This window comes from Saimiri boliviensis, chromosome 1 (assembly GCF_048565385.1).
Source record: "Saimiri boliviensis isolate mSaiBol1 chromosome 1, mSaiBol1.pri, whole genome shotgun sequence".
Taxonomy (NCBI): domain Eukaryota; kingdom Metazoa; phylum Chordata; class Mammalia; order Primates; family Cebidae; genus Saimiri; species Saimiri boliviensis.
The window spans coordinates 118,432,301-118,458,890 of NC_133449.1; the positions used below are offsets into that span (position 1 = coordinate 118,432,301).

Genomic DNA, 26,590 nt, shown 5'->3' on the forward strand with positions numbered 1-26,590 from the left:
GGAAAGAACTGGGAATAGTGCTAGCCTCTCGGGAAGGAAATGAGTGGCTGGAGGATGGGCGGGCGGGGGGCGGTAGCGGGAGGAAAAGGAAACATACTTTTCACAGCAGAGGCTTTTATAACTTTTTTTAAATTTTTTTTTTAAGAGACAGGGTCTCACTGTGTCACTCAGTCTAGAGCGCAGTGGTGTCACTACAGCTTACTGTAACCTCTGACTCCTGGGCTCAAGTGATCCTCCTGCCCCAGCCTCCCAAGTAGCTGGAACTACAGGCATGCGCCACTATACCTGGCTAAGTTGTTTGCATTTTTTTTAAAGGCCGGGTCTTGCTATGTTGCTGGTCTTGAACTCTCAGTCTCAAGTGATCCTTGCCCCTCAGTCTTTCTAAGAGTTAGAATTAGAGGAATGAGCCATCATGCCCAGTCATGTTGATAACTTTTGAATTCTGCATCCTGTGTCTGTGATATACGTATCTATATTTATAAGCAAACAGCTCTGAGAAGGCTCATATGAAAGATCTGGCTCAGGTCGTATGCTCATGGAGTAGCCAGAACAAGACAGTTCATCTCACCCTCTAGCCAATGAAGAAACTGGCTCCACACACAAACATGAGGATGCTGCCAGAGAAGGAGGAACAGATGCTGGGTGAGCAAAAATAATGTCCATCTCAACACCAAATAGCCTAATTTTGATACGCCAGGTCCAAACACGGGGTAGAGAAAAAGCTCCAGAAAAACACTCAGTTTATCTTATTTTGCTCCTGGCATACAGTTGAAGGTTGGTGAACGCATCAGAGAAATATCCCAAGCACAGCCATGGGATATTTAGGGAGTGGTAAAAAGCAGTGAACTGGCAACTAGGAAATCTGGGGTTTATTATCTGGGTCTATGCACCTGCCTCCACACCCCAAGAAAAGCCTATGTCCTTCTGAGTCCTTCCAAAAAGGAAGAGAAGATGATCATCTCTCGGGTCCCTTCCAACACTGACATTTCTAGATGCCATGGCACTCGGACCTCAGCTTGTCAGGGCCTAGCAGTTTAAGTACCACTGGGTACTCAACATATAAAGAACAGAGAATAAATGTTCCAGGCTGTGAAAGAAATTAAGCAATCCCCAATATCACTAGGCCAAAGTTACCTGTTTCTCTGGCATTATGAGCAATCACGAGATACCAAAGAAGAAGGCATTCTAAAAATCCTGAAGCCCATTTGTTCTCCAGGGTAGCAATGACCCTCTGGTGTGACTTTCATCAGGTTCTTTGGTCAAATGAAACAGTAACCCCATAATATCATATAAGGAGAATGGTGGCCTCTAAATTTACCCCAAGACCTTAGATTCCTAAGCAGAATCAAAGTAAAGGCAATCTTTCAGAAGCCCACATTTGAAGAACAAACTGACAGTTATGAATCACTTGACAATTAACATCTTGTGCCTTAGAAGTAATAAAACCAGTCACTGGAAAATAAGAGCATCACATAGAGAGGGAAAACGTGAGAGTCCAGCAGAAATCCACGTGTAAAGGTGGGAAAGACCAGAGTGAACAACAGCCATTTATGTTCCGAACACTTGCTCAGTCTTTCAATTGGTGTGACTGACAAGCTGAAGTGCAATGGCAAATAGAGACGGCAGAGAGTGCACAGTCACTGATGTGGGACTGTTAGCCAAGGAGTGGGGAGAATGTGTGGGAAGAAACCACTCTGTTTCAGCAGCGGAAGTGACGGATGGCCACACCCACTGTCTTGAACCAAATCAAATAGCTCATGAATGACACTTTAGCTGTATTTCAAAATAATTTTTTTGCAAGTATTGAGTTCACAAGACTGTCACCTGGACAAGAGGCAGTGGAGATATCATTTCCTCCAAACCACAATGCTCAGGGCAAAAGTTCAAATGGAATACACTTAGGGTTGCTTACAAGGAAGAGAATCGTTAAGTTCACACATGGGAAGACCTGCTTCTGACCACAGTCCAAAACCATGAAGCTGGTACTCCATTTAGGAGAGAAAAACAAAGAATCTTGGTAGAAAAATTACCTAATCTCATTTGCAATTTTCATTCTAAAAAGGTACGGTGTTGCTTGTTTGCTGTATCCACAATGCAGACAGGTCTTGCAATAGTGCAAATAATTGAATTTGACTTGCTTTTGAAGAAAAACCTTTGCAAGTGCAAGATAATCAAATGGTTTTCAGTTTATTTTTAGCTGCACATGTTCAGCACTTTGCTTTCCATGACTTTGATAGGAAAGCAGTCATTAAGGGGTGAAAGTGCAGTACCTTCCGAAGAAATGCATTCGAGAAAAAAAGGTCCTTGCTAATCTTCCTAATCTTATCTCTCGCTGCTGGACTCACACAGACCAAACTCCATCCACTCTAATCAAGTTTGCAAGCAGGTCTGTGTTTTCCCACTACGATGGCCCTGCTTCTGCCATCTTTGAATATTCTCCACCCATCTCCATCTATCAAAATCCTTCGTATTCCCAGAGGCCTCTGTCAGAATCTGCTCTTCTCCTTTTTCTTCCTCTGAATTACTTACTGCCTTGTGCCTTATCAACCTGGGAGACATAAGTCCTAGCTCTTTGTATAACTTCACACTTATCTGCAAAAAATAAAAAATGGAGCAGATGAGCGATCAAGTGACTGGGATGAAGAAAGGGCACTTCTGATGTCACTATATTAAAATAGATTTCAAATATAATTATTATCCAATTTTTAAGGTTACCTTTCACCAAAATATCTCAGCAGTGTGGAATAATAAAAACTGAAACGCAAGAGAAGAGGATTCTGAATTTTCAGATCTAAAACACAGAAACCAAGAATCTTAACACATTGCCCTTTCTATGAGAATATTCTATTTAACTCTCAGGTTTTTCAGACTGGTCATTTAAAGATCGAGGTCTTTCAGAGATCTTATTTGCATCCAAAAATGTAATCAAGGCTATTTCAATCTAGACAAAAAACAACGCTGCTTAATTAACTCAACTAATAAAGCCAGACTCTTTCTCACATTAACGGAAAAAAAAAAAAAAAAATTAAAAGACAGATCCTGAGAATCCCAGCAGGCCACCTTGTGCTACTTATGCCGGGCTATGTGGACGCCATATGCATCCAAATTCTGTCTCAGGACAAAAGGGAGATGGGGCACTCTAGAACAACCAGTCAGAAGACCTGAGCATCAGCTACAAACACAACTGATTTCTCTCCTGCAACAGAGTGGTGGGGAGGAAGAAAAATCTCCAGCCTTCAGGGACGTTCACATCAAAATCTTTTATAAGGCTTCGATCCTCCGACTTTACCTAAGGAATGAAGTCTGCTTTATGTACTGAGATAGCAATAATAGTTCTGCTGCTTATAGAATTACGACCAAACTTCTTCCTTTGTTCTAGCAAAAGACTTCCTGTGAGAAAGCAGTCATCCTTTAAAGCTTTCCAGTCCAAAGGTCTCCCCTGGTTTGTATTCCCTCATTCCCGTCCCCCAGAGGAAAAGCTCAATCCACATCACAAGGCATTTCTTGGTTCCAAGCTGTACTGGTTTCTCAAGGACTCCTGGTGAGGAAAGAAAACTGGTCATTTGAACATCCTTTCCTGGGATCTGTCTGAAGTGTAGACAAGCAGCAAAGATGAATATTAATATGCCTTCCATCATCAAAAGCTATTGCATACCCAAAGGATGATAAATATTTTAATCAGTTTTCAGCTTGTCTAGTGGAAGTCAGTTTACTCCTCAGGGACTTCCCTAGTTCTGTGCCCAAAACCTGTCCAGCCCATGCTGCTTTCTCTATATAATTTTGAAAATTTGTAACAACAAAGTCCAAGCTTTGTTGGAGAAGTCATTTAATTTTGTGATAATTTACTAAGTTTTTCCAGAAGAGGAAAATCTAAAATATGAAGGATGGTAACAAATAAGACAAAACACTATAATTCTTACTTTTAGCAACACTGGTATTCTGGGAAATTAATAACCTACTTAATGCTCTCATTTAAAAAAAAATTTCCATATTTGCATAAGTTGTTTGCCTGTGATTGCTCAATCTTCTAAGCTATAAATGCCAGGGGCATAAAACAAGACTTTTCTCTGTGCCTTCAATATTATTTTGTTGTTAAAAAGAAGTTAAAGATGTTTTGGGGTATGAAACTAACCAAAAAATATTCCTGTGAAGCAGGTCATAAGAGGTAATATTTTAGGAAAACATATAGAATTAAAAAGAATTTATTGGCCAGGTGCCATGACTCATGCCAATTATCCCAGCACTCTGGGAGGCCAAGGAGAGAGGATTACTTGAGGCCAGGAGCTCAAGACCAGCCTAGTTAACACAGCAAGAATCTGTCTCTGCAAAAATAAAAATAAATTAGTCAGTCATGGTGGTGTGTAGTCCCAGCTACTCAGGAGGCTGAGGCGGGAGAATCACTTGAGCCTAGGAGTTTAAGGCTGCAGTGAGCTATAATTGCACCACTGTACTCTAGCCTAGGTGACAGGGTGAGATCATCTCGAAAAAAAAAAAAAAAAAAAATTATTCAAGGCCACGCTCATCAACATGGGTGGAAAGAAAAGGCAGAACTAGAACACAGACCTCATGTGAATTATTTCCTTTAATAAATACATCAACTACCTCCTATGCACCAGTTACTGTTTTAGAGGCTGGGGAAATAAAAGTGACTAAAACAGACCAAGTCCCTGCTGCCCTCATGGAGATTATTTCAGATAGAGGCAGATAACAAATGGATATATAATTGCAGTTGGTGGAAAGTGTTAAGAGTATAATAGAACAGACTAAGGCCCTGCCACAATGAGAGAGCGCTTGGTCAGAGCAACTCTCTCCAAGAAAGTGACATGAGCAGAGATCTGAATGAAATGAGGGTGAGAGTCACGTAAACTATAGACATTCCAGACAGAGGCAGCAGCACATGCAAAAATCCTGGGCAAGAGTGGGCTGGGCATGTTCTAGACACAGTAATGCAGATGTTACGGGAGGGAATGAGGGGAAGCACTGACGGGGGTCAGGGAGATGAACAGATCCTGCAGGGCATAAGGCCACTGCAAAGAAGGTGGATTTCTAAACATGATAGTAGGTTTGAACCAGGAAAGTAAAATGATAACCTGACTTGTATCAAAGGAACGTTCTACTTGGGATGGACATAGGGCAGTAGAAGCAGGAAAGCTGGTTGAAAAGCTGTTTCATAAACAATAGTAGTTTTCACCAAAGTGGTAGCACAGGAAGTAGTGAAGGGTAGTCAGATCATGAGTATATTTTGAAAGTAGAGCTAACTGGATTTGCTGAGAAACCAAGAGATACATCAAGAAGACTTCAAGGTTTTAGTCTGGGCAACTGGACGGTTCAAATTACTGAACTGTGAAACACTAGGGATTACAGAAATCAAAAGCTGGGTTTTGGATACGTTACCTTTGAGATATTTATTACTAGATGGCGGAGTACTGCCCACCCTTCCCAAACAATGTCCAGGTGCCCAGAACATGAGACTTCAGCATCAGGAACATATTAATTTATTACAGGCATTGGTATATGCCGCCACTCCCATCCTTTAAAAAAGTCACTGCTAACTGCCTGAAAAGTTTACGTCATTAAGTAAAATATGAAACCTCTTAATCCCCCAACATCTGTTAAAGAACATCTGATACATAATTCTGGATATTTTGTAATTTCTCATTTCAATTAATAATATTTAATAAGGCTATATATAATCAAGCTACCGCCAGACTTATAAAGCTAAGTCTTCATAACCAATGCAGATATGGCTATGCAGACACATCTAAAACATTAACATTTAATTATGAGTATTATCCTAAGACTCCAGATGTTCAGCTGAAAGCTAATTTTGTCAATCAAAAACAAGTAGGAGATTCACTGAGGGGTGTTTTTTTTTAAAAAAAAAAAAAAAGTAGGAGACGATCTGCCTGAGATTTTTATATGTATGGAGAAAAAATTTACAACTGAGACTGTCACAGGTGGTTCCAGATGGACTGAGATCATGCAAAGAAAATGCAAAAAAAAAAAAAGTCAATCACATTTAACTTGTGAGGGAAAAGATGGTATTAAAAATATCATCTACAAATAATCACAGAGATCCTTTCAGGAATACAGAAAAAAAAATAGATGATGTTTCCTTTGATTAAAAAGGGTCATTATTTTACAGATGTCAATGAGGAGAGAGCAGGGTGGTGGTTATGCTACCCATAAGGCTTGGAAGGGCCAACTTAATGTGTTCCTGGGGCTCTCTGGTAAGTCATTTTTTGGCACTGGGAGCACATTTCTCCACAGAGACATTTTTGTACAATATGGAAAGACTCCCAGCCCAGCCTCCCAAAGTATTTAACCCGCAGAAGATAGACGCATTACAAGAGGAGCACTGAGTTCCAAATTGTTGTGAGTCCCTTTAGCTCCTAGACTGAACCCCAGCTCCAGAGGAAGGAAAATAAGGAAAGGAAAGGGATGCTGTCACCAAGGAAGACTCGGTCAAACAGCCTCGAAGTAAGGATTCCTCAGGTGAACACAGTTCCTGTTTCCTTCTAAAATCGCTATTGGTGATGCCTTGCATGTATATGTGTTTTATATTTTACAAACTTTCTCATTGGATCATCATAACAATATTCTTCAAAAGGTAATAGCTTTAGCAATTATTTATTGACCGACTTTGGGAATAAAGATTCTAACATCTTGATAATATTCAAAATAAATGGCACAGCATCCTTTGGAAATCTTGCTTCCCTTTCAAAACTGTAAATCTGGTGATTATTATTATTATTGTTATTATTTTGTACACTACTTCATTCTTCTAGACCAAGATTCTTCTAGGATATTTCAGAGGTAATTATAATAAAGTAAATAACAGACCAGAGCTGAATTTAATTCCTCTACTATGTCCCCCACCAAAAAAAAAAAAAAAAAAAAAACCTAGATGAAATAAGGTATATAATTTGTTTTATATCTTTTCCAGGAAAAATAGAAATTTCTAACATTCCAATCTTGCACCAGGGTTTCTTAATTCATATCTGAAATGCCATGATGGTCTGCTCGTCAAAGCAATCCAAAATAAATTCCAGCAGCCAAGGCTAAAATAGCACCCCAGGGAAAATAGTAGGATCTTCACACCTTAACATCAATCTGAATTTCAGGGTGTTTAAAACTATTTAAAGCAACAGAAGTCATCTTTTTTCTTTACCTATAGAATGTGTTAAAAAAAAAAAAATACGTGTGTGTGCATGTATGTATTTAATGAAGGTTGGCAAAATTTAGCCAAATCCTATGGAACCATGGTTAAAACAGAAACCTTGGCTGTTTACTCCAGTTTTTCTCTCCACACACTAAGAGTTAAGAGAGATGGCAAGGCTGTCACATGGAATTTCCTAGCTCCTGTCACTTTGTCTCAGCATCTTCAGCATTTTTAGTCTTGTTCCTATTGTGTGCAGAGCAGAGGCACTGGGAACGATCCTCTTAACATTCCTGAGATGTACAAGGCACATCCTAGGACTTGGTGCCAATAAAGCTCAACTCTCACACAGCTCATGTAAGGGTTAAAAACAGAAAGTCCTACCCACTGCTTTGCTCTGATGTTCCTGGAGATATTGTCACTGGATGTATCCTCAGTAGAATTCTATTCAACACCTCTGTCTTTAAGTACAAAGCTGTAGGCTGTAGCAGCTTTAAGAAACATAAGTATCCCTTTTTTCTGCTGCACAGTATCTGTGTGTGAAATTCTCTAAAGGGGTTTAAGTATTTACCCTGAACACTATCAGACAGTTTCTAAAATTTTCCTTATCCAGTTGCAAAAACACTTCAAAGAGAATCATAAACACAGTCCTTTGTGCTTTCGATACACACTGTGTTTTTGAGGCTTAAGCCTGAATTCTCTTGGAATTGTATATTCTTTTTTCCCAAAAAGACAGGATACACAACACTTTTTTGTACAATTCCTTACTAAAGGTACAGCAACTCGGAAAAAAAAAAAACGGAAAACTCTGAAATTCCTAAGATAATCAAAAAAGGAATCAAAACTTGTAAGAAATTTATTGCTAAATTACATGTGAAATTTCTCCCCAGGTATTTTACATGTAATAGAACAACATAGCTGTGGGGAACTAGAGCGGGTGGGGAGGAAGGAGACTGGAAAGAGCTGAGCTCCCTGAACACTTTTAAGATATCCAAAAAACAGAGATTTCAACTGAAGATTTTAAGCTGCTCCAGCTGCAAGTCAGTTTTTCTTTTTTTCCAAATTTTCAAAGCTAAACGTAAAGATCTCAAAACTCAGTGTCTGCATACCGGTTTCAGAAGCAGAATTTTGGGATGTTTACGACCGTTGACTTGCCTCTAATCTGTGCTTATCTTGAGTCACTCAGTACTGCCTCAGTCAAAAAAAGAGAGAATTTACATTTTAATTTAAAACCACTAGACATCTCACATCGGATCTTAAATTACTGTAATATTCTCTGCTCCTAAATCAGAAATACTAACCCTGAAAAATGGGAGACCAGATTATGTTGGCTGATGTAACAGTGTATACATTAACACTTAAAAGAAGGGAGAAAAAAATTATACACACATACACACAAAAAAATCATTGATGACCTTCCCATTAATGCACACACAAAAAAATCAATATTTATATTTACATCACTTTCTTCTGCACATTTCCAAAAATCTTTAATCCTAGAAGGGCGTTTAAAATAAACTTAGCTAATTGAACTATAATACAATAGCAAATACCAGTATACTCAGTAAATATTTCAGTAAATGAAAAAGCAGCCTTGTTCCTGTATTCAGTTTTAAAGAATTTAATCTAAAGCACTGTGATGAAAGCTTCATTAATCTCTCCAAAAATAAACAAACTACTCCTCGGCTCAATCATTCCCTAGGACTGTGTAACCTACATGAAGTGTAACCTACGCTGAGGAAGACTCGTCCACACAGCCACCGGCAGGCTCCTGGCAAGGGCCTTCCCAGGTGATTTACACAGGCCAAAATGGCATGGGAAAAGGCATGACACATCTTGAGATTAAACTATTACTACTAACTTGTCAGGGACAACCTTTACCTTCTTAAGTACATTTCTCTCTTTAAACTTTAACAACAAGAAACTGGTTACATTATTAAATAAAACACCTACTCATTTTCCACATCTCTCTGCTCTCCTGTGCCAAATTTTAACATAAATGGATAGAATTAAATGTAGCCTATAGCTTACCTAACATAATTATATGTTGTGCTTTACACTGTTTCAAAACGGATACATTAAAATAATCCAGTCTTGGCTCCTACCCACTAAAGTCAATAAAGGTTATTAAGGCCAACTGCCATATAAATGCATTAGTGTAACAGCACAAGGAATTGTCAGAACAGGAAATACAATTCAAAACATTCAAAACCATCAGAAGCTACTTTTTTCTTCTAAAAGAAAAAAACAAGGGAAAAAGCACGAAGGATTTCTCTCCGGTATAGAAATCATCAATACTTTGGAAAATGTTTACTCTGGAAACGATTCTCAAATATTTCTATTGGATTATACAAAATTGACCTTTTTTTTTTTTTTTTAAGGTCAATAGGAAATGAATAAATGTCATCAATTTAGAGGATTTCACACCTAGCATTCTTTTCTGTATCATTGTGAATTTGATAGTGTTAAAACATTTTTATAGGTAAAATAAATGTCAGTTTTGCAAAGAGCGATACCAGACCCTGAGAGACGAATGGCCTATCCGTTGAATCTCCGGCTATGGCAGGACTTCCTCACCTCACAGGAGACTTCAGCTTTTCATATTTCTCTTTACCCAGAAAGCAAAGCAGTTGCACAGTTTCTTTCAAATGGTAACTCTCTCTTATCCTGGAGAGTCTTCTCATAATACAATCATCTTGGATTGTGGGGGTGGCAGAGGGTAGGTAGTGCATCGGTTTTAAAAAATACAGTAAATATAAAAAACAAATATTTGAATAGTATGACAGTGTTATAATGCCATCCTCAATAGGGAGCAAAGAGGAAGGGAAAGGCCAGACTCAATTCCTGGGTTATAAGAAAGGGTTTTGTTGCTTTGGGCTTAATGGCTCATAAATTCATGAGGTAATATTCAGGGAAAATGTGATATTTTATCAGAATGTCATTCAAATATAAGGTTTAACATTTACATCACAAGAGCATGCACGGCGTAAAACTATCCGCCGGGAGAAAAATGGCAAGAATAAACAGTCTGATAAAAATGGTGCTTGCTGGGACAGGAAATGGGAAGCAGAGGATGGGGGAGTTTTCGAGACAGCTGACTAAACTTTTTGAAATATGTGACTGGTTATGACATGCGAAGCAATTACTATTAATGGAAGAAAAGCGATTCCAAAGCTCATTTTCCATTCTTCTACATCCTTCCTGAGACTACACCTTCCAACCACAAAGTGCAAAAAGAACACAAAGACAGAAATCACAGCACAAGTCTCTTCCCTGGTACAAGGGCCATCAAAGGTTGCTTTACTCATAAGCAAAAGGGGAAAAGAAATGCACATATTGCCTGAGGTTTTTTTATTTTATTTTCTCAGCAAAAGAGATCGATGTTATGTTGCAGAACAGACAAAATGCATTGATTAAAGAAATCCTTCCACAACACACAGGATTTTACAATTCAAAAACAAAAAAGCATAAAAATAAAAAAGAATCATTTGTCTAAAATGATAATAATTTTGACTAGGACAGTCCCTGGAAGCAACGTGGGGACGCTCAGAAATTCCATCTGGATTAGTCTAATTCTATAGAATCCAAATGTGCGCCAAACACTGTACTTTTTATGTTAAATTGCTGTTGAATTTGTTAACCCACAACTGATACCCTGTGTTATGGAATCCTGGAGATTACAGCTAACTTGAAGCAACAGGGATAATTCTTGACAGTTAATGGTACTTTGTATGCATTTTCCTGAAAGGCTAGCATCTTTGGGCCTCAATCTGGTAGCTCAACATTGCCCCCTACTGCTTGCAAGTGAGAAAATATGAGGTGGGCTGATACCAAGCGGAAATCTAACCAGCCACTGCCAATTCCACCCGAGTATAGAAATACCAGATGGCACTGCACAAACAGAGTCACAGAACTGTAGACCCGTCCAACGATTATTCTGTTCTGTCTTTTACAATAGCAAAAAGAAATTACTATGAATTTGTAAAAAGTCATTGCGTAAGGCTTGAAGCAATGCTTACATTTAATTTAGAAGACCGATCCCTTTTATCTGGGCCTAAATCTTCACTCTGCTGATAAAGATCATCCCAAGGTATGCTGAGGAAAGACACTGAGCCCACTGATCTCCCTCAGAACACTTAGGAATGCCACACCAACTGCAGAGAAACTAGCGCCAGAGAGTTCACAGAATTGCTTTTCCTTTTGGTATTTTTTACGGGAGAGCGACAAAACAAATAAAAGATATTCCCTCTTAACAAACGTGACACCATCACCAAATTGTTTATACACAAATTTACATAGATACAACTAAATTGTTTAAATGAATTCATAATGAATATCACTGGTAAGCTCACAATACCAACTATTTTACTTTATTTTTTGTTTTTGTGCATGTGTGTGTGAGACAAGGTCTCACTCTGTCACCCAGGCTAGAGTGCAGTGATGAAATCACAGCTCGCTATAGCCTCAACCTCCTGGGCTCCAATGATCCTCCCACCTCAGCCTCCTAAGTACAGACAGACCACAGGCGTGTGCTACCACACCTGAATAAATTTTTTTCATTTCGTAGAGACAAGGTCTCACTATGTTGCCCAAGCTAGTCTCAAACTCCTGGGCTCAAGCAGTCCTCCCAACTCAGCCTCCAAAAGTGCTGAGAAGACAGGCATGACCCACCATGCTCAGCCAGATTTTACACACAGACACACACACACACACACACACACACACACACACAGACACACACACAAAAGCTCTTGAACAAAATAAGTTTTTAAAATTAAGTTTTTTAAAAACAAAATCAACAAGAGTTCCTTTCTTATTTGCCCTTCAACTTCAATTCACAGAGCTGTCAAATGACAACTTCAAAGTCAAACTGATGTCTTAGAGCCAAGGTTCATCAAGTTAAGAGGTTCTAACTCATATGTAAATGGACAAAATCAGAATTACACAGTAGGGGGAAAAATGTTTCCCAGAAACTGAAGCTGCCTTTATATAAGCAGCCCATAAAAATGGAGAGTCCTCATAACAGGCTTAGTTTAGCAACAGAACTGACTAAGGAGATTTAGGCACAGACTTTTCATTAACTCCAATTCAGTTTTATAATGCTCAGTTTTGCATCGATTCAGGTCTTTGGAGAAATCAATTTTTGTGATACTATTAATACATTAAAAGGATTATAACATTCCTTCCCCAGACATATACCCATGAAAAGGTATGATTTAAAGATTTGAGATGTCTGGAAAGCAAGGACTTTTGGATTTTGATCCAGACTTTTAAACTGGGCCCTTCAGAGTTGTGACTTAACATTTTCATTATTATAAAGTAGGAATTAGGATAGATCCTATGATACATGTTCTTATCACAATAATAATTATAATAAGAGAGAAGAAAACTTTTGGAGGGGATGGATAGGTTTATGGCACAGATTGCTGTGATGGTTTCATGAATGCACATGTATCTCTAAACTCGGGTCGTACACATTAAATACCTACAGCTTTTTGTAGCGTAATCATACCCCAATAAAGTAGCTTTAAGAAAATAAAATAGGGATTAGCAATAGCTCTCCCTTTTTGCAGATTAGTTCATTGTTTCCAGCACATTTCAAATTCTGTGCAGTGGTACTATCTCCAGAGTTTGGCAGGCTTTTTCCACTTTTCTACTACATTCCAAATCCAGCTGTTTGGAGGCAGAACAGTGAGGTGGCAAAGGGCAAGGATCCCAGAGGCAGCCTTCTAGAGTTCAAATCGCAGCTCCCTCACCTATTAGCTGAGTAACCTTGAGTAAGTTACATAAGGCCTTTGTGTTCTGGTTTCCTCGTCAGAAAAATGGGGAATACATTATATCTATGTTATGGGGTTGTCATAAAAGTTAAAGAAGTTCTATAGAAAACACTTAGAAAAATGTCTGGTACTTAGTAAGTATTATGTAAGTGTTTGCTATTATTATTATTAAATTAAGACTTAATGCGAGACCTCCATGTGGCTTCAGCCTGCCTTCCGGCTCCATTTCCTCCTACGCCGTCCATACTCTGTGCTCTGGTCACATCTTACTTCCTCACTTCTGGTCTTGTTTTTACAGTTCCTGGAGTCTAATGTTCTTCCCCAAATGCCCCATCGCATCATACTCCTCACCATCCAAAGGCCCCAAAGCCACGTCTGCCATTTCACCACCATCCTAGCCAGCTCAAGTGGTCTGAATGTAATACTTCCACCTCTGAAAGGTGATTTTCTTTGAACAACTATGACTGAATTTCATTTTAGCCAATGTCATACCTGGTGATATTCGTGCCCCTCTCCTTGTTCAAATGTCGGCTCACAGTGGTGGAGAGCATATGCTAGGAGCCAGCCTGCCCAGCTTTCCACCGTGCTTTGCCAGTGACTCAGTGACATTGGGGGAGGCCCTTCATTTCCCTGCCTCTCAGTTTTCACATCCATAAATTAAGGCCTGGAAAAGGTTCTATACCTCTTAGCATTGCTGTAAAAATTTTTTAAAGCTAATACTGGGAAACCAGAGTTGCACCTGATGCATATAAAAATGCAAATGAATGTTAAATATTATTGTTGAATTGTTACCCTCTCATCACCACTTCCTAGTGTATGTCCAGCACATCTTGCATTAAGTTGAAAATACTCAAGAAGTGCTTATTGAACTAAACTGAGGTTGTACTGACAAAATCCTGGCTATAACCAACATCTTACCAGGAACATAACTTGATAATTTGGAGTAATTAAATCTACATTAGCCTATGCAAATGAGAGAGTGGGGGATCCGTATAACACAGCAGCCCACAAAACACCGAAACACGGTCCCAGCTCTCATGTACTTACCACACCCTCCATCTTCTTCCACATTTCCTCCAGTTGAGCCATGGGTTGACACCACCAATCAGTGCACTTTTTGTACCGATTGCCTTGAAACCAAAACTGTCTCAGCCACTCAAACTCAACCTGTGGACCACAAAGAGAAGATGGTGGTTTTAATGGCCTTGTGACAGACAAGCAAGGAAGATGACTTTGTCTCTCAATTCTCCTCTGGCAACTTGTTGGCCATAGGATGAGACATGTGAGAAAAGTCAGCCTAACCAGTTCCCAGCATAACTTGGCATCTCCAGAGCATTTCTGCAAAGCTAAGAAAAGAGTCGTCCTAAAACTGAGGTCTGGCCAGACGTGTTGGTTCATGCCTATCATCCCTACACTTTGGGAGGCTAAGGCGTGAGGATCTCTTGAGGTCAGAAGTTTGAGTCCAACCTGGGCAACATTGCAAGATCCCATCTCCACAAAAAAATTAAAAATTAACTGGCCAGGCGCAGTGGTGTGTGCTGGTCATCCTGGCTGCTTGGGAAGCTGAGGCAAAAGGATTCCTTGAGCCTAGGAATTTGAGGCTGCAGTGAGCTATAATTGTGCCACTGCACTCCAGCCTGGGCAACAGAGCAAGAGTCTCTGTGTCAAAAATAATAATAATAAAATAATTTAAACACTGAAATTCTCTGGCCAGAGAGGGATTTTCAAGCATATTTATTAGTCAGATGTGAGGAAACTATAAGTCAATCAACAACAAATACTGAGATCCTCATTATAAAGCAGGAATATGACGGGAATGACATGTACAGAATATGTTTTTATTAAATGTCTTTATTTAAGGCTGCTATTAAAAGTAAAATGCAGCTACATGTTAGGAAATATTAATTATAAGTTTCTTTTTTTTTTTTGAGACGGAGTTTCGCTCTTGTTACCCAGAAGTTTGAGCCCAGCCTGGGCAGTATTGCAAGATCCTATCTCCACAAAAAAATTAAAAATAAACTGGCCAGGTGCAGTGGTATGTGCTGGTCATCCTGGCTGCTTGGGAGGCTGGAGTGCAATGGCCCGATCTGGAGTGCAATGGCCCAGGCTGGAGTGCAATGGCCCGATCTCGGCTCACCGCAACCTCCGCCTCCTGGGTTCAGGCAGTTCTCCTGCCTCAGCCTCCTGAGTAGCTGGGATTACAGGCACGCACCACCATGCCCAGCTAATTTTTTGTATTTTTAGTAGAGACAGGGTTTCACCATGTTGACCAGGATGGTCTCCCTCTCTCGACCTCATGATCCACCTGCCTCGGCCTCCCAAAGTGCTGGGATTACAGGCTTGAGCCACCGCACCCGGCCTATAAGTTTCTTAAATTACAATAAATTAAAATAGCTTACCCATGGGCCAGGAGGAGCTGGTAATAATCTTAACCCATATATGTAAAACTAATTATGGAGGCATACATTAAACCTACAAAGCCAAATTGTCATTTTTCAACTCAGGGAAGGTGTCAATAGGTTAAAAAAAACAGTAGCAAAAACATAAGTACTAGTTGAGTACCCCTTATCTGAAATACTTGAGACCAAAAGTATTTCTGAGTTTGGAATGTTTGTGCTATATACTTACTGGTCAAGCATTTCAAATCCAAAATCCAAAATGCTCCAATGAGCATTTCCTTTGAGCATCACATTTGTGCTCAAAAGCTTTGAATATTGGAGCACTTCAAATTTCAGCTTTTCAGATCAGAAATACTCAAGTAACTTACTTGGCTTCTGATGAATCTACTATTGTAAACTTCAATTGTTTACCACCTTGGCAGTTCTCCTGTTCTAACCAAATCCCACCCATTCCTTCCCCAAACAGCCCATGTGGTCTGAAGAGAGCTCCAACTCCAGTACTGGGCGTGGAATATGGAACCCAGGTCTAGGCTAATCAGTCAACTAGATTTCTCTAGTCACAGAACTAGGATTGAGAGAAACAGGTATACATCCAGTCAGAATAAGTCTCGAGACTACCAGAAACTACAGGAAGAAGACTCTGCAGACATTTTGCCAGCTAATGGGAAGAACACAGTAGGGGGTAGCTGCAAGATGAAAAGATAAAAACGAGATTCTGATGACATCAACTGCCCCTTGATCAAACTATTCCTGAAGCTGTTTTCCCTTAAACCGGTTCAGGTTAAATCTTTTGCCCCTTTCAACGAAAATAATCCCAACATATTTAGATCAGAGGCTGAGTTAAGCTATGGAAATATTTAAAAAATTGTCTTCTATCCATTTTCTAAGTCTTCTATCATTCGTCAACTTGAAAAATCAAGGTACAATGCTACTGATCTTAAATACTTGTTTCACCCCTGCCCGCTAAAGAAATGTGGAGTCCCCACAGCTTCATGCTGGGTTGTCTGGCTTTGCTAAGGTGATCATGCTCCATATATAGACATGGAGCTATTATAATCTTCACCTGTTACCACAAAGCATCTTTTTGTGTGTTTATCTACATTGAACTTTCCTGAGGCAAACAAAAGCAACTTGTGAAGATTTAACAATGGTGAAAGTGGCTCAAATGAGTAAGCTAAGAATACCAAGTCACATGAAAAGGTTTTAGTTTACATTAACTAAATGTTTGTTTGCTATGTAGAACTGATTTCAGTTCAAGCTGTTTAAACAAAACAAAACAAAAAAAGGAATGTAGACAATATTAAAACAACAGTTGCTAAAACTTATCTGTAGCATTAAAAGACACTGGTTAACAGGCGTAACCTTGAGTACTTTGAAAGAAGAATAAATACAAGTGAGGTTCAATGTCCGTGAAAGTAAAGGTTTCACAACTTACTTACTTCAAGAAAAAAATTGAGTTCTTTTTGATGGATTTCACATAAAATTTGTTCACGCTATGGGAAGAGATTGTTAGCAAAATATCAAGCCCTCTGTTAGAGTCGAAAAGGTTTTAAAAGATTTTCCAGTCTTTGGGCTGGTTATGCCCCGTTGAAGAGGACGGAATGGAAAAGCCTTGGCAACCCTGGTGACTCTGGAAATAGATTATCGTATGTAATTAGTCCATCCAGTCTATCAGGGTACACCAGAAACTGGATTTCAGTAAATTAAAACTTAGAAGCAAGGAGAAGACCATTATCTATCTAGGGGCTATTGGACAAGGAGCCAGGAGAGAGCCCTGGGTATTTTAATAAATAATGCCTTCATCTTCCCTTGGATGCCTAATTATCTTTTGGGGAAGATAGCATCATAGTTAAAACTAAGGGCTCTGGGCCAGGCACAGTGGCTCACGCCTGTAATCACAACACTTGGGGAAGCTGAAGCAGGTGGATCACCTGAGGTAGGGAGTTCTAGATCAGCCTAACCAACATGAAGAAACCCCGACTCTACTAAAAATACAAAAAATTAGCTGGGTGTGGTGGTACATGCCTGTAATCCCAGCTACTCGGGAGGCTGAGGGAGGAGAATCACTTGAATTTGGGAGGTGGAGGTTGTGGTGCGCCAAGATCATACCATTACACTCCAACCTGAGCAACAAAAGCGAAACTCCATCTCAAAAAAATAGAAACTAAATAAGGGCTCTGACCCATAATCCCAGCACTTTGAGAGGCCATGGCAGGAGGATGACTTGAGCCCAGGAGTTTGAAACTAGCCTGGACAACACAGTGAGACCTCATCTCTACAAAATAAAAAAATGAACAAAGTTAGATGGTGGTGGTGGCACGCACCTGTGCTCCCAGCTACTTAGACGGCTGAGGCAGGAGGATCCCTTGAGCCCAGGAGGCTGAGGCTACAGTGAGCCATGATCACACTGCTGCACTCCAGTCTGGGCAAGAGAGTGAGACCATGACCCAAAGAATATGGGCTCTGGAGTCAGTTCAAAAGTGGGTACCACTACAGAACAGCTATGTCATCTGTAAGACAGAAATAATTCCCGCCTACTACATGTGAGGCACTTGCTAGGTGTCAAGAATGCATACTAACAAGACCACAAGGCCTTGGACTTCCTGTCCTCAAGCATCGCACAATCTTACACATTTCTGACCAGGAAAAGTATTAATGTCCTTGTCGACACATGCCCACCCCTTCCCACGAATGCCAGTCAGAAATGATCAACACTGAGGACCTTCTCCTAACAGAATTTTACTCATGAGTTGAAGTACTGCCCGTGAGACACAATCTCTGTGAACATCAAATCCACTGGCATGCCTTCTATTCAACTCCTTGACCGGACTTTTTCATTTCAATGCTGTGGGTAAAAACCACTACAGGATTTTAATCAAATGCCACCTTTACCAGTTCCCCCACTGCCAAGAGAAGTAGCTGACTCGCTCCTTAAAATTAATTAAGGAGGGAAAAAATATTTCCACCTGCTTGATTCAGAGTCTAGTTAAAAAATAAATTTTCCCCTTAAACTCTGGAAATTAGAAAAGAAAGCTAAAGCATGGACAGTAAACAAAAAGCAAAGGGTCAGGACTCAAAGTACAGTGAGTCCTAATTACTTTGGGGCTAAAAAACCAGACAAGCAGCTAGGTGCAGTGGCTTATGCCTGTAATCCCAGGACTTTGGGAGGCTGAGGCAGGCAGAGTGCCTGAGCTCAGGAGTTCACGACCAGCCTGGGAACCACGGTGAAACCCGTCTCTACTAAAACACAAAAAATTAGCTAGGCGTGGTGGCATCTGCCTGTAGTCCCAGCTACTCAGGAGGCTGAGGCAGAACTGCTTAAACTCAGGAGGCAGAGGTTGCATTTAGCCATTGCTCCACTGCATTCCAGCCTGAGTGACAGAGCGAGACACTGTCTGAAAAACAAACAAACAAACATCAATGACTAACCACAGTGACTGACTGATAAAGTTATAAGCATGACGGGAGTTGGGTCTTCCTCTCTTCTCCAGAGTTGTAGCCTCTCAAAGGAGGCTCATAGCTAACAGAGCAGAAATAAGAAGCCATCAGGAAGGCAAATGCTCACTTGGGGCCAAGGAACATTCCACGGGTGACACATCCCTGAAGACGTCAACAGCAGGGAGACAACCTGCAGGAGCTCTCAGGGTTCTCTCAAAGTTTTCATGATACTTACAAACCAAACACCCTGATTTTGAACATGCACTTAATGGAAATAAATCTAGAAGAGGAGAAAGAAATAGAATCAACCCACATGTCTGAACTTCAATCATTGAGCACTCAAGCGTTGGAGAGCAAAGCTAGTAAGATTTCAAAAGAATATTTCTGAGTTACTTTATCATCGTATAGCTGTAAATCACCTCCATCATTCCTACGGGTCAGCAAATGTCACCTACTTTTCTTCTGCCAAGTTTGTTTGAACTCTTGATATGGTCCCAAGTCAGCCAGGCAGTTCCCTCATGAGATGTGTGAACACTCCCCTTGGGATTAGTGTCTCACTGTAATAACAGAAGTAAGCTATTTCACAGGGAAAGAAATTAGACAAGGGAGACATGGTAAGGCTCTATCCACAAAGAGATAGCCTATGAAGACCCTTTCGCAGTAGTTATAAGGAAGTCACAGGTCTAATCAGAAGAAAATGAGAGCCAAACAATACTATGAAACATTCCATTCTTCCCACACATGTGGGAAATTTACTAGGAGGCTGAATTCCACATTTTACTATCTTTAGAAAGGTAAGTGGGCCATTTAATAACATGGAAGAAGATACTACTTATAATTAAACAAGAATCTTTCCTCAGCATCTTAAATTGGAAAAAATATCTCCAAGAAGGTATCCAAAACATATGCCCAAACTTCCCAAACTCTTTACTTAGAAACCATCCTAGACAAGGAAAACAAACCACTTCTAAACCCACACAGATTGAGAGCTAGCAGTATGTAAAACTGAGGGCTTCATCCTGTGACTCGTCTAGCAAAGACACGTGGCCTTGCAGAAAGAGGAAAGCAAGCAAGAAACTTTATGGACACGTGTGCTTCCATTTAACAACAGGACAAAGTAGAGAGCAGACGTGCAACTGCTGAATCCCAGGCCAACTTGTATGGCAAAAGAAGAGTATCTGACAATGTGCCCTGACATATGGAATTAATTGCAAAAGGAAGGAGATGACCTTGAAGAATCAAGGATTGGCAGGATGGTAAAGACCGGCATACACACTATTTAAATTCAAGATCACTCTCTCTATTCAACTCAGGGGGGCCAAGGTTTCTAATACAATACATCTCTGCCCCACCTCCCTGACATACAAGGTCAAAAGCAGCCAGTCACTTTCTGAAGCAAACAATTTTTTATTTTTTAAGATAGAGTTTCATTCTTGTTACCCAGGCTGGAGTGCAATGGTACAATCCTGGCTCACCGCAACTTCTGCCTCCTGGGTTCAAGGGATTCTCCTGCCTCCAACCTCCTGAGTAGCTGGGATTAAAGGTGTCTGCCCAGCTAATTTTTTGTATTTTTAGTAGAAACAGCATTTCACGGCAGGGTGCAGTGGCTCAAGCCTGTAATCCCAGCACTTTGGGAGGCAGAGGCGGGTGGATCACGAGGTCAAGAGATCGAGACCATCCTGGTCAACATGGTGAAACCCCGTCTCTACTAAAAATACAAAAAATTAGCTGGGCATGGTGGCACGTGCCTGTAATCCCAGCTACTCAGGAGGCTGAGGCAGGAGAATTGCCTGAACCCAGGAGGCGGAGGTTGCGGTGAGCCGAGATCGTGCCATTGCACTCCAGCCTGGGTAACAAGAGTGAAACTCCATATTAAAAAAAAAAAAAAAAAGAAAGAAACAGCATTTCACCACGTTGGCCAGGCTGGTCTTGAACTCCTGACCTCAAGTGATCCACCTGCCTCAGCCTCCCAAAGTGCTGGGATTACAGGCATGAGCCAGCACAGCTAGCCTGAAGCAGACAAACTTAGATGACAATATTGTGTTAGATATACAGTGTGATTTTACAGAATTCTCCCATCCATTGATGGTAACAGAACATCACAGTCAGTTACAAAAGATGAGAAAAGATAGGGAAATAAGACAGGCCATAGGCATGTTAAAGAAAGCACCCATTCTGCTAGTCTGACTCTGAAAATTGCAAGAGTTTTCGAGAAGGAAATAACTAAATTTTGAGATTAGGATTTCTATACTATAAATATGGAAAAAGACATAACTTTGCTCCCTGATGTAATTCAGGGAGGTCATAAATGTCTTCTGTCCTGAAGTTCTGGCTATCAGCAATGTCTCCAGCAGGGACTAATGAGAGAGAAAGTGGGACACCCATCAGGCACAATGAAGGGAAGCAAGTCAGACTCAAGCTCAGCATTAGAAGTGGTTACCAATCCCCTAAAAGGTAGAATTGCTTTCCCTGTGGTTCTGGAGATTATGACAATATTTCATAAAGTGTGGAGCAGCTCACAAGGTATTAAATAACTTATTAAGACATTAAAAAGTATTACATATCTCAATGGGAGAAGACATTACTTTTCCTTTCCTCAAAACTCTTCAATGGCTCCTCATTTCCTGAAGAGTAAAAAGGAAAGTCCTTGTCCTTACAAAAGCCTCCAAGGACCTGTGCAGTCTGCTGCTTCCCAGTCTCCTGGAACGACCTCTGTGACCTCTTCTCCTATAAGTGGTGGCATTACTCCCTCCACTCAGACAATACTGTTCCTGATCTGTTCCTTGGACTCCAGAAATTCTCCCACCATACAGCCTTTGCAGTGGCTGTTCCTTCTGCCCTAAATGCAATTCCCCACATGTCCACATGGCTCTCTCTCAAGTCCTTCAATTCTTTGCTCAAAGGATATCTTTTCAACAGGGAGGCTCTCTAGTTCTCTCAAGTTCCATCATCTTGCTCTGTTGTTTTTTTCTTTTTTTTCTATAGCACTTATCAACTTCTAACATACTACATAACCTACCAATGTATTACGTTTATTACTTACCATCATCTTCCCGTACTAGAATGTCTATGTTATTCACCAATATATTCTAACACACCCAGAAGAGTGTCTGGCACATGCTCAGTAATTACTTATAGAAAGGATGCATAAGAACATTTTTTAACTCCAAATTATCTATCAGTCCTTTTCATGATATCAAAAAGAACTTCTCAGATTGGTGAATGAACTTCAGTTCTCTACCACATCCAGTGTCTCCTTTTTTTTCCTTTAAAGGGGTTTTTTTTTTTTTTTTTTTTGAGGTATAATTTACCAGCCATAAAATTCACACATTGTAAGTGCGGAATCCAATGATTATTAGAAAATTTATGAAGCCGTGAAACCATTACCACTAATCTCCCTTCTTAACATGAAGAAAGGAAACTTGAGTCTCAGAGCCTCCTCCAGACAGGAATATCTGCTGGAATGTAATAACATGACCCTGTTTTCATTGGACCTATTTTTCTGGATACTTTTTCTTTTGGCTAATGATACTGGATTTCCACTTAGAGTAGCAACACAAAGCTTCCTTTTTAAAGAAATTTATATATGTTGAAAAAAACTGTTGACTTAAAGAAAAATATTAAGTAACTAGACAATGTATGTTTTCCAAAGATAAAGCAAATATTGAGAGGGTATTAGTGGGAAAAGTAGAGTTTGCAAAACATTGACCCAGGGGATCCAGACCTGCCAGTCTCACAGACTACAGAATGGCAACTAATTTCATAACTGAAAAGCAAGGCATTGACACTTGCTCCTAGGGCCTACTCTCAATTCCCAGCAGTCCTTACTGGGAGAATATTCTTCATGAGTCTCTTGTGCTTCTGCGTGTCTCGTGAGTAAGCACTGACTGCCCTGTGTACAGACTCTCATTGCAAGGATGGTTACATAGCAAGAGCCTTGATAGAGAGAGTTTCTCCCTCCAGAACAAAGGGCAGGTGTGCATATAGACTTGGAAGATAAGGACAGTGTCTTGATCTAAAGCAAAGGACGGGCATGCTTATTGTCCTTAAAAAGATTAGATTCCAGTAGCTCGAGGTTCCTCTCCTGTAATGCAACCCCTCAATGTATACGTGTTACCTGGCCTACTTTGCATTGCCCTACAGAAACAGCAGCTGGGAGAAGTCTATGGTCTGTATGTGTATGTCCCTCCAAAATTCTTATGGTGAAATCCTAACATCCGAAGTGACAGCATTAAGAGGTGGGGCTTTTCAGAGGTGAGAGATCATGAAGACTCTGCTCTCATGAAAGAGTTTAGTAGCCTTATAAAAGTGACCACAGGGAGCCTGCCTGGCCCTTGCACCACGTAAGGAAAGTGAGAGGGTGCCATCTATGAACCAGGAAACGAGCCCTCACCAGACATCAAATCGCCTGTGCCTTGATCTTGAACTTGCTACCCTCCAGAAGAGTGAGGATAAATTTCTGTTGTACAGAAGGAACCTGGTTTATGCTATTTTGTTATTGCAGCCTGAACAGACTAAGTTCATGAACTAACACAAAAATACTGAGACTCCGGTGACTGCTATTGTTGTACGTAATAACCTGTCCTCCATCTCTGACCTAAGAGTCTCATGACTTATGCTGGTATGAAACTGTGGCAGATTACTTTGTTAGCTTGCAAGTACGGTAGAATCTCAGATATTGCACAATTCTTGAAAGTCTTGGTGGGTGTGGTGGCTCACACCTGTCATCCCAACACTTTGAGAGGCCGAGGCAGGCAGATCACTGGAAGTCAGGAGTTCAAGACCAGCCTGGCCAACATGGTGAAACCCCGTCTCTACTAAAAATACAAAAATTAGCTAGGCCTGGTGACACACGCCTGTTAATTCCAGCTACTTGGGACGTTGAGGCAGGAGGATCACTTGAACCTGGGAGGTAAAGGTTGTAGTGAGCTGAGATAGTGCCATTGTACTCCAGCCTGCGTGACAGAGCAAGACTCCATCTCAGAAAAAAATAAAAATAACAAAGTCCTTACCTCATTGTGAATTTCTTCTCCTTGTTTCAAAACTGCAGGCTCAAAGGATTTCAAACAGACATCACCATTGGCCACATCGTCACGGACATTCTGCAGTGCCAACTGACAGCGTTGTAAAATATAATCCAAGGTTCCTGTTGAGCACTGTTGAGACAGAACCAGCAATCACAATTACGGGCAAAATCTAAGTTTACCATGCCACCTTTCCTAGAATTGTTCATATCTGTCCCTTGCTGTGAATTCACCTGTTGCCCCCATAGATCCGTCTATACTCCTTTTTTTTTTTTTTTTAAATTTTAAGATAGGGTCTCGTTGTGTCACACAGGCTGGAGTATAGTGGTGCAATTACATTTCACTGCAGCTTCAACCTCCAGGGCTCAAACAATCCTCCCACCTCACCTTCCTGAATAGCTGGGACCACAGGCATGCACCACTCTGCCTGGCTAATTTTTTTTAATTTTTATTTTGTAGAGAGAGATAAGATTTTGCTATATTACCCAAGCTGGCCTCAAACTGCTGAGTTCAGGCAGTCCTCCCACAACATGCGTGAGCCACCGCGCCCGGCCTATACTCCTTAACTCAAGAATTACTGGAGTGGCCTGTTCCACTGGCTCTATGCTGCCAGTTTGTCTTCACGTGGGCTACTTAGTTTGCTGGTTTTCTTATACGTGGGCCTCATATCACTAACTAAACATTAGGGTTCCGGAGGCTAATGCCCTGTTTATTCGTATTAAACACATTTTCTATATAGACTACAACATCTAGAACTGAGTCCAAAAAGTGGAAGAAATTTAATAAATAACTGTTGGATGAATAACTGGTTAACCAAGAAGTCAAGGACACTGACGTTTTATCTCAAATGCCCTGAGACTAACAATAGGAATGAAAGGTAATCAGGCTGCAGAACTGGTTCAAAAGCACACTCCATGGTACCGTCATGACAGAGGGAAAAATAAAGTTATAATCACAAGGCAAAGAACTCATTTCCCTTTTCTGCAAAAAGCATACACTAGGCAGTGGCAGTCCTTGGCAGAATAGATTCTTCAAATAATGGAGAATGTGCGGCTCATGCCCTGCAGGCACATTTGAAGGCGTAACTTACTACCTGGGCCTCAGCAAGGACACAGATAACTAGTTCATCCCTCTCTGAGTCTGTGGAGGCAAAACAGAGGTCAAATGGACAAACTCCTTTTTATAAATGATCATATGTCAGAAAAGAGGCCAATGCACATGGCCAGTGCATCCACTTGGTTTGACAATAAAATGATTTCCTAGAATGAAAAGAAGTCAGCTATAAATACCCTTCGGTCCCAATGAGGAAAATGTACCCCTAAAATATTTTGGTTTTATTATTTATAATTTAAACTGAGCCCGTGGAAATAACCTTGAAGGCTAATCCTCTGGTATAAAAATTCCTTGCACATTTACTGCCATTTTATACAATGTGACATCAACAAGCCTGGGAAAAATAAAGTTTCTGTGCCAAAAAACAGAAGCTTGACTAATATGTATTTTAATATGAAGATCCCAGAGTGCTGGGTGCACAAGGGCAGCCAACTCCCATTTCCTGACAAAAAAAAAAAAAAAAAACCACACACAAAAAAGAGGTACATGAATTCATTTTTGTCCCACAGCAACCTCTACAACAGCTTTTCTTTTTGTTTTTTGTTTTGTTTTGTTTTGTTTTATTTTTGAGATAAGATCTCTGGCCCAGACTGGAGTGCAGTGGCGTGGCATGATCTCAGCTGACCACAACCTCCCCCTCCCAGGTTCAAGTGATCCTCCTGCCTCAGCCTCCCGAGTAGCTGGGATTACAGGTACACACCACCACGCCCGGCTAATTTTTATTTTAGTAGACACAGGGTTTTACCATGTTGGCCAGGCTGCTCTTGAACTCCTGACCTCAAGTGATCCACCCGCCTCAGCCTCCCAAAGTGCTGGGATTACAGGTGCGAGCCACCGCGTCCAGTCTACAACATCTTTTTAAAATGACTTCAATCTAGAAAGTTCTCCTGTTTGCACCTTTACTTTCCTAACTATGGAGTGAGCTACATAGATTATGAATTGCATTTTCATTTATTGTATCTAGAGATTGGAAGCAATCTAAATTTCTCAACAATAGAAACTAGTTTAATGAACTATGGTTGCAGAGAAAAAAGAGAGAGTGGAATAATTTTTTTCTGGGTGTACAGTGTTTTATTTAAAGAACCTATAATCAGGCTTAGTTTGAGATAGGTTTGTTTGTTTTTTTTTTTTTTTTGGTAACAGCTTTATTGAGGTATAATTCATATATCATATTCAACCATTTAAAGTGTATAATGCAATGTTGTTTAGTATATTCACAGCTATACAAACATCACTACAATTAATTTTAGAGCACTTTCATTGCCCCAAAAAGAAACCCTGTGCCATTTAGCAGTCACCCCCAAACCCGTCTGATTTCCACTAACATTTCCGACCCTAGGCAAACACTAATCTACTTTCTACGTCCATAGAGAGGCCTAGTCTAGACATTTCGTATAAATGAAATCATGTAATATGTGATCTTTTGTAACTGGTTGCTTCCATTTCGTATGTTTCCAAGAGTCATTCACGTTGTAGCATGCATCATTACCATATTTCATTTTAATGCCAAATAATATTCAATTGTATGGATATGCCACATTTCATTTATTCATTCATTAAGTGATGAATCTTTGGGCTGTTTCCACTTTTTGGTGATTATGAACATTCCTGTAGAAGTTTCCATCACTCTTGAGTATCTACCTAGGCATAGAATTGCTGTGTCACGGGATAACTTTGGAT

At 40.3% G+C, this 26,590-nt stretch overlaps 1 protein-coding gene across 2 annotated transcripts in view; it reads right to left on the bottom strand.

Annotated features, from left to right (window-relative positions):
- FTO (FTO alpha-ketoglutarate dependent dioxygenase) overlaps positions 1-26,590 on the bottom strand; it is a 410,140-nt gene that overhangs the window by 211,793 nt on the left and 171,757 nt on the right. For both annotated transcript variants that reach the window (XM_003937274.4, XM_074402846.1), the window contains exons 6-7: positions 23,786-23,929; positions 13,984-14,103 (exon numbers count right to left, since the gene is read on the bottom strand). In XM_003937274.4, the coding sequence (XP_003937323.1) occupies positions 13,984-14,103; positions 23,786-23,929 (264 nt within the window). The remainder of the gene's footprint in view (positions 1-13,983; positions 14,104-23,785; positions 23,930-26,590) is intronic.